Source organism: Tamandua tetradactyla, chromosome 2, assembly GCF_023851605.1.
Source record: "Tamandua tetradactyla isolate mTamTet1 chromosome 2, mTamTet1.pri, whole genome shotgun sequence".
NCBI classification, from domain to species: Eukaryota; Metazoa; Chordata; class Mammalia; order Pilosa; family Myrmecophagidae; genus Tamandua; species Tamandua tetradactyla.
In genome coordinates, this window is record NC_135328.1 from 125048244 (window position 1) to 125058750 (window position 10507).

The 10507-nt window shown below is 54.9% G+C and overlaps 1 protein-coding gene across 3 annotated transcripts; it reads left to right on the top strand.

Moving 5' to 3' along the window:
- The first annotated feature begins 1145 nt into the window (after positions 1–1145).
- On the top strand, positions 1146–7311 carry LOC143673796 (lipocalin 1-like). Of its 3 annotated transcripts, none has more exons than XM_077148770.1 (7): positions 1146–1355; positions 2061–2197; positions 3034–3107; positions 3236–3349; positions 4294–4389; positions 5277–5321; positions 5366–5465. In XM_077148770.1, exons 1-6 carry the CDS (start codon positions 1263–1265, stop codon positions 5312–5314), a joined length of 552 nt encoding a protein of 183 aa, XP_077004885.1. In that variant the 5' UTR covers positions 1146–1262; the 3' UTR covers positions 5315–5321; positions 5366–5465. The 3 variants fall into 3 exon arrangements, with proteins under 3 accessions (XP_077004885.1, XP_077004883.1, XP_077004884.1); XM_077148768.1 differs by having other exon boundaries at positions 1148–1355; positions 4294–4427; positions 5366–7311; XM_077148769.1 differs by having other exon boundaries at positions 1149–1355; positions 5277–7311.
- The last annotated feature ends 3196 nt before the right edge of the window (positions 7312–10507 follow it).

The window sequence follows — 10507 nt, forward strand, 5'->3', positions numbered from 1 at the left end:
GGGTGGTGGGCAATGGGGAAGGTGCCAGCAGTAAAAAACCTCAGTCCCAGGGCAACGGCTGGCACTGAAGGGGCCCCAGGGCCGTCCCCCTCCCCCATCTGGCCCAGACCCATCTCGGACCCGCGACCCTCCCTCCTGTGCAGGGGCAGGCTAAGCCACCTGGGTCTGCCTCGCCCCGGGGGCCCTGGGGCCAGAACAAGACAGGACGCTCCAGCCCTGCCCTGAGTCAGTACCCAGCCCAGAATCTTATAGAACCCTGGGGCCATGGGGAAGGCGGCCAGCGTGTCCGAGGCAGGACGGGCCCACTTTCCCATGGGGCTCCCCACTGCCTGCTTGGTCCCAGGAGGGCCCACTGGTTGCAGAGGCCGAGAGCCGCTCAGCTGTGAAGGTTCCGCCCTGAGGTCTCCAGCCGCCCTGATCCAAGACGCCCTGGTCTGTGCCCCGCAGCTGGAGCTCTGTGGCCAAGGGTGCCCACGAGGGCCCAGATGCAGGTGGAGGGGGGTCCCCTGATCTTGGTTCGAGGTGAGGCGCACCTAAGTGAGACATGAACAGCAAGCCTGGAGAGGCACTGCAGGAAGGGTGGGGCTTCCCACAGGGAGCCAGGAACTGAGGGCCCTGGGCCTGGGGGGGTGGGGCTTGAGGGTGGCAGCAGCAACTGCCCCGGAGTGGCTCAGCACCCCAGGGGTTAATTGAAGAGGGCTTCCTGGAGAGACGTCAGGAGAGAAGGGGTGGGTCTCCCCACCCCCACCCCCACCCCAGGAAGGGAACTCAGGGAACAGCAGCTGAGACAGGGCAGCAGGGGCTGTGGGGGCCAAGAGAGCAGGCTGCGGGAAAGGAGCTCCCAGGGAGGAAGTGCACTGGCTGGTGGGAACTGGGCCGGGGTCTGGGGTGTGTGCAGAAATCCCCCCACCTCTCACTACACCCCCATGCAGCAGCTCCGGGGAGAGGTGAGGCCTGAGCAGGAGAGGTTCCCCTGTCTCGGGCTCTGGAGGCGGCAGGCGGCTGCCAGGGGTAGGGGCTGGGGTGGGTGGGGGCTGGGGGGGTCCTGGGCTCACCCCCCACCGGCCCTGCCTCCCTCAGCGCAGCCCACGGGGCGCACGAGGCTGCAGAGTGGGCGGGTTCCATAGGGGCCGCACCCGCCCGTGGGAATCCTGGAATGTTTAGAGAACGTGGGAGGTGGGCCCAGCACAGGGCAGACGGCCAGGGGAGGACATATAGGGCCACCCGTGGTGCGGCCTCTGTGGCCTCTCCGACCTACGGACATGATTCTGCTGCTGGCACTTGCCCTGGGCCTGGTCAGGGCGCAGAGGACGCTGGAAGAGGTGCCACTGCAGAGAGACTTTGATGCCCAGAAGGTAATGCCCAGGGCAGATCCCAGACGCAGCCTGGGACCGGGACAGGGGAGACTGGGACACTGGGAGGGGCCAGGCTGCCGGAGGGGACTGGGGTTGGGGGGGAAGGGGGAAGGGGGTGCGCACTAGGGGAAGATGCCGGGAGGGGACCCAGCATTGGCCTGACCCCACAGGAGCCCTCAGTGGCCTCAGGGTATCTGTCTTCGGGCCTCAGGGAAGACATCCCTCTCCCCTCTCTCCTCTACCCCCTCCTGCACCCTTGGACCTGGGCCCCGGCTCTCCCTGCTCTCTGCTGCCCAGGTGTCTAGGCACAGGGCTGGAGCCAGGAGAGCTCAGAGGGTCTGGGAGGACACAGGCAGTGACCACCACTGCTGTGACTCAGAGGGGCCCATCCTGGGGAGGGGTCCCAGGGTCAGTGAGGTCCCGTGTGGGGAGCCCAAGGAGGGTGGTTCCCAGATACAGGCCCTTCCCTCCACCTCCCTGAACCAGGATGGGGGAGGGGCAACCCAGGGGAGCTGGAGGCTGCAAAGGGACATGGAAGAAAGACAGAGACACACAGTGGCCTCAGACGCTGCGGGATGTGGGATGTACAGCCTGCTTGTCCCTGGGCCTGGGGCGTCTGGTCCCTGCCACCGGCCAACGCTGTGCCCCTTGGCAGTGCCTGGCACCGATGCTGGCCTGAAGACCCTCGGCTGCCCCTGTCCCCAGGTGGCGGGGCGCTGGCTGACCATCGGGCTGTCCACCAGCAATGCCGACCTGTTCTCCCCGGATGACCCCGTCCATCTCTCCCTCCACTCCATATGGCCCAGGGACACTGGTGAAGTGGACTTCACACTGTTCTGGGTGTAAGCGTGGTACCTGCAGTCCCTCCTTGGGGGCCGGGGGATCCAGCTCAGACCCAGGTGACCCTGTGACGGTGACAAGGGGGACGTAATGGGAGCAGAGGGACACACAGTATGAGCTGGGAGCTCAGATCTCTGCCCAGGGTTTAACCCTTAAGGCTCCAAAGCTCTTAGAGGAGGGGCTGCAGGAAATAAACCGGGGTTACTGGCCACCTATGGGGGAACCCGGAGGGGCCGTGGGTCTGGGACGGCCCATCGGTGGGGAGGGAGGGCTCCCCAACTTGACCATTGGACCATGGAGGGTGTGGGCACCATCGAGGATGTAGTTGTCTGAGGTTGAGCCCAGAAACCTGGACTGTAAATGCGCGCTTGCCCAGCCTTTAAGCGTCCTCCGTGCTCCAGTACCGGGCGCCGGGCACGAGGCCCCTTCTGTGCAGCGCTGGCAGCTCCCGAGGTGCGGCCCCTCTGAGTCAGCCCTGCTGCATCCGGGTTGCCACCGCCCTTAGTTCCCTGCAGACACTTCACCCCCACCCCCACCCCGCCCGGCGCTCCTGTGCGCCTGGGGTCGGGACCACCTCCAGCCCGCCCCTAGATGAGAAACTGAAAATAGAGGGGGATGCTTGGCTACCCGAGCCCAAGTCCACGCAGACCAGCCTCTACCCGGAGATTCGGCTCCATCCCGGCACCGGCACCGGAGGCAGACCCGGCCCCTCCCTCCTGCCGGGGCCCTGGGCGGCTCCTCCAGCCTCTCCCCAGTGACAGCAGGGGGGTCGCCAGGTCACTACAGGGGGGTCACCAGGTCCCTACCCTCGGAGTAGTAAACCATCCTGTTTTCCCAGGGGAGAGGGGCTGTGTGAAGGGTTGAATTTCACGGTGCAACCCACGGCGCTCCAAGGCCAGTACCAAGGCTCCCGTGAGTACCGGAGGGGGGAGGGGGGGAGGAAAGGGGGTGGGGGAGGGCGAGCAGGGAGCCCGGGCGCTTGGAGGAGCTCAGGCTGTCCCCAGGCGGGGGACAAAGGACTCGGCGCCGTGTCTCCCCAGTTCCGGGAGGCGGCAGCGCGCTTGTGCGGGTCGTGGGCACCGACTACAGCAGCCTCATCCTGTACGCGCGCGTGGAGGAGGGCGCCGCGGTCCGCAGCCTGTGGGCGCTGCTCGGTAGGTGCCGGATCCCCGCTGCGGCCTCCGCGTGGGGCCAGGGGCAGGGGCAGGGAGGGGTCGCTGGACACCCCGCGTCCCCCTCGGGGGCTCCGGGAAGGGGGCCCTCAGAGCTGGCCTGGGTCGGTGCTTCCCTCACACAGCCCCTCTGGTGGGCGATTCGTTCATTCGCTCACTCAGTCATTCAACAAAGACTCCCTTGCGTGGGGGAGCCCCCAGCAGGTAGAAGCACCCAGCACCCGGCCTAGCAGGTAGAATCCCTCGGCCTGGCAGGTAGAAGCCCTCGGCCTGGGGGCGGGGCGGCAAGTCCGGAGGGGCAGAGGAGCTCCCAGTGGCCGGGAGGGGCAGGGCTGGGTCACAGAGGTTCTGCCTGCTGAAGTGGGGACCACCCCCTAGGTGTGGTGTGGTCTGCTTTCTTCTCCTTTTTTGGGCGGGTGGGGGCATGGGCAGGCACCGGGAATCGAACCCGGAAGGGCATGGCAGGCGAGACCGCTGCCTGCTGAGCCACCCTGGCCCGCCCTCTGCCTTCTTCCTAAGGAGCCTTTGGCTGCTTTGCAGACTGCCTCTTGGAGGAGGAAGAGGCTGCCCAGGGAAATGGGGGAGGAGGTCCCTGCAGTGAGCCAGCTCAGAAATGGAGACTGGGTGACTCGGGCCTTGGGAGAAGGCTGTGGAGATGTAATGACCCTGTGTGTGTCAGGAGGGACCCCGGGTGGGCCTGGAGGGAGTGCCTCACCTTGGGGGTGATGTCACAATGGTGGACAAAGACCTCAACCTGTGTCCCTGTGGTCACAGAGGGCAGCACCCACAGGCAGTGTCCGGAATGGCTGAGGCCCAGGGTTCCAGCCTACCCTGGGTTCACCCCAAATGACCAGGGAGCATGTCTGAAAAAAGACAGAGCCTTCAGGGGGCTTAACCCCCCTCACCAATAGCCCTTCTGATTTCAGCAAGAAGAATGTTCCAGGACCCCCAGTGGCTGGGGCGATACCTGGGGTATGTCAGGAAGTTCCACCTGAAGAAAGCCCCGGTATTCAATGTGGATGGTAAGCTCTTCTCCCAGCTGTTTACACCTGGTGCCCAGGTGAGCCAGGCTGGGAAGGTGGGCTGGGTCTGGTCTTCCTGGCCTTGGGACCCCTCATTAGAATGATGACCCCAATGCCAGCCCAATAAGGACCAGCCAATGCCAGGAGCACCCTAGGGTCAGGCCCTGGGCCCCAGGTAGAGGACATGACGTCCCACATCTCCTGAAGCTCCTGCCTCCCACAGTAACAGATGCACAGGTGTGGTCCCCAGTCTATATACGGGAACAAGGCTCAAAGAGGTTCAGTGCTGAGCCCCAAGTTACAGAATGGGGAAGGAGGAGCCTGGATGCAGCTACATCTCCCCATCTGCCTGCACTACCTCCCTGTGCATCACTTAGTCGATCAACAAACACATGGGCTGGGCAAAACACAAGTTCTCCGGCCCTGGTAGAGGTTACCTTTGAGCAGGGACAGGCAGATGATAAAAAGTAAACAGTAATGAAGCAAAATATAGAATTCATTAAAGACGAGTGCCCGCCACTGAAATGACATCCTAGAGCAGGGAAGAGGGGTGAGGGCGTGGCCATGCCCGCTGTGGGCAGCTAGGTGTGGTACTGAGCGCGTGCTACCTGCAGGGGCTTGAATGAGACAAAAGAGTAAAGGGGGAGGATATCTGGGCATGTTCCCCGGGTGGAGTGGGCCAGAAAGTGAGATCGGAGGGAAGGCAGCACGCGGTTGTGTAACCCAGGGGTCTTCTGGGTCCTTGTTAGGATTGGAATTCTACTCTCAAGCATGTTGGGGGTGTGGGCACCACAGGTTACACAGTGTGTTTGATGGGTTGGTTGTTTTCAAAATGAACAAATGATAAAGACTTTGAAATCACTTCCTTCTTCTCTTCCCCTCAACAGGCCGGTGTCACCCTCCCCAAGCCCAGGCCGCTCCCTGAGTCTCAGGCCCGGGCTCCCTGAGTCTCAGGCCCGGGCTCCCTGAGTCTCAGGCCCGGGCTCCCTTCCCGCTGAGCTGCGCTCCCCTCCCTTCACCTTGCCTGCAGCCAGGGACTCACCCAGGAACCTTCTCTTCTGCCTTCTGAGGACCCAGAGGAAGCCCCTCCCATGGCCAGCAGCCCCCTACTCTCCCCTCGCCCCCTCCTTCTGCCAGGGAAAGCCTCTTCCTTGCGGGCTGCCTGCCAGCAGCTGGGACCCCTGGCCCATGGGCTTGGAGAGCGCTCTGGGTGCTGAGGAAGGGGCTGCCAACCCACTGTGCAACCTAGCCCGCTCTTCCCAGGCCGCCCAATAATAAATGCCTCCGGTGCACGGAGGATGCCCTGCTTAGCCTCCCAAACCACAGCGCCCAGGTTAGGAAGCCACGAGATTCCTGCAAATCTGAGAGGCCGGCTGGACGGATGCTGCCGATGCACCCCGGCTACCTGCTCCTGCCCACGGTCTCCTGCGGGGTCCCTGTCTCCAGTGGCTCTAGGTGGCTGCCTGGAAGCATGCGTGGCACTTCCTGGCCACGTTTCGGGAATCACCTCCAGCCCCAACCCCCGTGCCTTGAGCTCTGAGCCCTGCAGGGCAGGGGAGGCCAACACCCTTCACCTAGGACTCAGAGCCCCTTGTGGCCTGTCCCACCCGCCCCAGAGGGGCAGGGCCACCCATGGGCAGGGCGGACCTCTGAGAACTGGGTCAGGGCCTCTATGCTAGACAGGTGGGACCAGGTGCTGACCTAGAAACCAGCCGGCAACGCCTCCAGGGGACAGCCACACCCCGCGATGACAAGTGCTGGGAAAGAAACTCCCCAGAGGCCAAGCGAGCCAGATGGCCAGGGAAGCAGACTCTATCTTGGAGTAGCCCAAAATGGGAAGCTGGAAACAGGGTCACTTCCCCATAAACCAGCAAACCCAATTAGAAAGGCTGTCACTACAAAGTTCCTAAGCACACGTTTAATAAGAAATTTGCAGAACTTAAATGAAGAAAGTAAAAATGAAATCCTTTACTTAGGGCACTCCAAAATGGCTTGAATAAATGAGAAATGATAGTTTTGTATCACTGTAACCGAAAAATTAGCATTTAAAGGGTGATCTTTTTAACAGTAATATTTTAATGTTCTTTCATCAATAGTAACAAATTTTCTTTTCTATTTCAATTTTTTATTTTTCTCTCTGGAGTAATGAAAAGTTCTAAAATTGATTGTGGTGATGAATGCACAACTATGTGATGATACTGGGAACCATGGAGTGTATATTTTGGATGGATTATATAGTGTCTGAATTTATCTCAATAAAATTCAATAAAAGCAATAAATCAAAAACAGTAAGGGACATACTTTAAACATAAGGGCAAAGAAAGCTTGAAACAAAAGGATGATATACATCATGAATATACTAACTTAAAGGATGATTTTGATTACTGAATCATATTCCTTTTTGCTTTCTGGGATATTGGAGTAGACAGAGGGGAATACCTGAAAGCCCTAAACTATATAATCCAGCTGCCCTGATATCTGAAATGATTGTGAAAGCCCTCGTCTTATGCCTTTGTGACTGTACGAGCTGTCACACCCTTTCTCTGGTCATTTTCTTCTTGAGCAAAGGCCCTAAATGCTAATGAAGAATTTGAAATCAGACATGAACTAGTTTCATGCCTAGACACTTTTAGGTCATGTCAGCTAGACTCTGTTATTGAAAGACAACTTGTCTCCCTTCCTTTGGGCTTACACTTGAACATTGAAGTGACAGCTCTGCCACCCCTCCTTTCAGTTTCTGTTCTTCTATTGAAATGATAATAACACCATCTCCTTTTCTGCTTTCAACTTGCGATTCAAAATGACCTCCTCTCCCCTTGCTAAAACTTTCAAAAACTTTGAACCCCCTAAACTTGGGGAGACAGATTTTAGGCTACTAAGTCACCTGCTCTCCTACTACATGCCTATTAATAAACTGTTTTTTTCTCCTTGAAACCCCAGTGCCTCGGGAATTGGTTATTGAAGAATCCACGGCCTTCGTCCCATAACCTCTCATTCTTAATATCATAAGCATTCAACAACCTACACTTTAATCTGTACATTTCACACAATTCCATTGATAGTCCAATGGGATATGTTCCCCTAACTTCAAACCTAAATCTAAAATTCGATGAAGGGATAAAAGCTTGAAAGGTTTTAGGAAGGCTGGTACAAATCAATCTGTCCTTCTACCCCAACTTGTGTGAAACTGCAATCCTGAGAGTAGGGTAGGGCTGGCTTAAGGTCAGAAATGAGAGTTAAGAAGTAAACGATGCAGGTGTGTCCACACACTTAATGTTCGGTACTGCTCACTGTTCAGTACTAGAGGAAATAATCAAACCATTGGGGGAGGGGAATAAGATTGGCTACCCAACACCCTGCTTATTATCTTACAATTAATTCCCAATTGATTTTACAAAAGAAGAAGAAACCTTGGACTTTCTATAATATATAATTTGGAGATGGGGATTGTGACTACATAAATCTCTCAACTTTGGAACGTCAGAAACATCATCCACAAAATTAAAACACAAATGACCACCTGAAGTTAATATTTGCAACCAGTTTGACAAAGGGTTAGTTACTATCATATACATATACATATCATATACATATACATCAAAAATCACGGAAGAATAAAAAGGAACACTGGTAGAACCAGGAGCATTTGTTATGCTCAGATCAAATGGCTGATAAATAATGTCTAAAAGGAGGTTCGGAGAGTTAGTCCTGGGCTTCCCGACCAGGGTGGAGTGGGGTGGATTGGATTTCGCCCCTTCTCCGTGGGATGAGATGGGGCCCGGGAGAGAATGACAGGGTCTCCAGTCCCGGGCGGTGAGTGACTGTGGGGTAGGTCTCCAGTGACTCTCCAGAGGAAACTGACCGTCTCTTCTCCAGCTCTTTGGCTGGCAGCGCCCATGGGGACCCCGGAGGCGGGCACAGCCATCCACCCGAGGGCTGTGCCCCTGGGCACTGTAGTGGACACCCGGCAGGCTGTCACAAATAGCCCGCCCGTCAGGTGTAATGGGCAGCGGATTCAGCGGGGCTGGGTGCTGCGGGTCGGCTGCTCCCCCACTGGTGCTGCTGTCTGCTCCCCCGCCCTGTGCTGGGACCAGCTGTCCGGCCACCGCAGGCCAGGGGCAGCCCCACCACCCACCCACCCACCCACCCACCCACCTACCGACCGCTACCGCCACCCCCCTCCTGGCGCTCAGCTGCTGTTGCAGTGGGGGAGGGGCGGGCCTGAGGGAGGAGGGGCTCCAGTTCGCCACCTGCTGGTCGGCACCAGTAAGGGCACGTTGTCAGACTCCCTATCTGCATAAGGGTTTTTTTTTTTCTCTTTGCTTTTTCACAAACAAAACCTTAAATTTTATTGTATAATATAACATATATACAAAGTGAAGAAATAAAAAAGCAATAGTTTTCAAAGCACGCTTCAACAAGTAGTTATAGGACAGATCCCAGAGTTTGTCATGGGATACCACAAGATCCTCTCAGATTTTTCCTTCTAGCTGCTCCAGAGTATAGGAGGCTAGAAAGAATAAATATTTCTTTTATCATCACAATCAACTTTTTTCTTTTTTGTGAAAAATAGCATATATACAAAAAAGCAATAAATTTCTAATTTTAAATAGCACAACAATTAATTAGTTGTAGAACAGATTTCAGAGTTTGATATGGTTTACGATTTCACAATTTTAGGTTTTTACTTCTTGCTGCCCTAAGAAACTGGAACTAAAAGAGATATCAATTTAATGATCCAGCAATTATACTCATTTGTTAAATCCTATCTTCTCTGTATAACTCCACCATCACCTTGATCTTTTCATCTCTCTCTTCAGGAGTATTTGGGCTATGCCCATTCTAACTATTTCATGTTGGAAGGGGCTGTCAGTAATATGGGGTAGGAAGATGGAACTATCTGGTGTTCTGGAGAGGCTGGGTCCTCTAGGTTTCAGGACTTATCTGGACCAGGGACCCATCTGGAGGTTGTAGGTTTCTGGAAAGTTACTCTAGTGCACAGAACCCTTGTGGAATCTCATATATTGCCCGAGGTGTGTTTTAGGATTGGCTGGAATGGTCCTGGTTGGGGGTTGGCAGGTTAAGATAGGTTGCAAGGTCTAACTGAAACTTGCATAAGAGTGACCTCCAGAGTAGCCTCTCAACTCTATTTGAACTCTCTTAGCCACTCATATTTTGTTACATTTCTTTTTCCCCTTTTGGTCAGGATGGAATTGTTAATTCCACGGTCTCAGAGCCAGATTCATCCCTGGGAGTCCTCTCCCATGCCGCCAGGGAGACGTTCACCCCTGGATGTCATGTCCCATGTAGGGGGGAGGGCAATGATTCCATGTGCAGAATTGGATTTAGAGAGAGCGAAGGGGGCTCAGGTGCTCCACCTGCTGGTGAGAATCAATGAAGGCAGGCTGGCAGACTCCCTATCTGCATAGGGGTTTTTTTTTTCCTTTCCTGCATTCTTAAAATACATTTTTTCTCTATATATTTTTACTAGTGGCATTGTTCTTTTACTTTTATTTTTATACATTTTATATGTTTATATTTTTGTTTATTTTTTATTTTTATTTTATCTTTTCTTTTCCCTTCTGTGACACCAGTCTGAGCTTATTTCCAATATATCTTGGGGTGTTCCATCCTGTCTTTGGGGCCTACTACTGCTGAGTGTGGCTTTTTTCATATTTAATTATATTTTCTTTTTTTTTCTTTTTTTTTTTTTGGTGGAGGGGGTGGGTACATGGGCAGGGAATCAAGCCCAGGTCTCCTACATGACGGGTGAGTGTTCTCCCGCTGAAATACCCGTGTAATCCTGCTTAGCCTTTAATAGACCCTCAGTAGAACTGTATCCCCTCCATAAGATCAAAGCCTTGGTTTGGCAGGGAATTACTGAAAAACCAAGTGAAAAAGGAAACCTTCAATGCAAAACCAAGTAAATACAAAACTTTAGACGAGTGAAGGCAACCAACTTGCAAAATAACCTTAGTAAGATAATCAAATACCCTGAACATAACAGAAAATCACAAAGCATGTGAAGATCCAAAGAGAAATGTCCCAGAATAATGACCAAATCAAAACTCTGGAGGGGACACAGAATACAGAAAAACTCCTCAAGGATATTTATAAA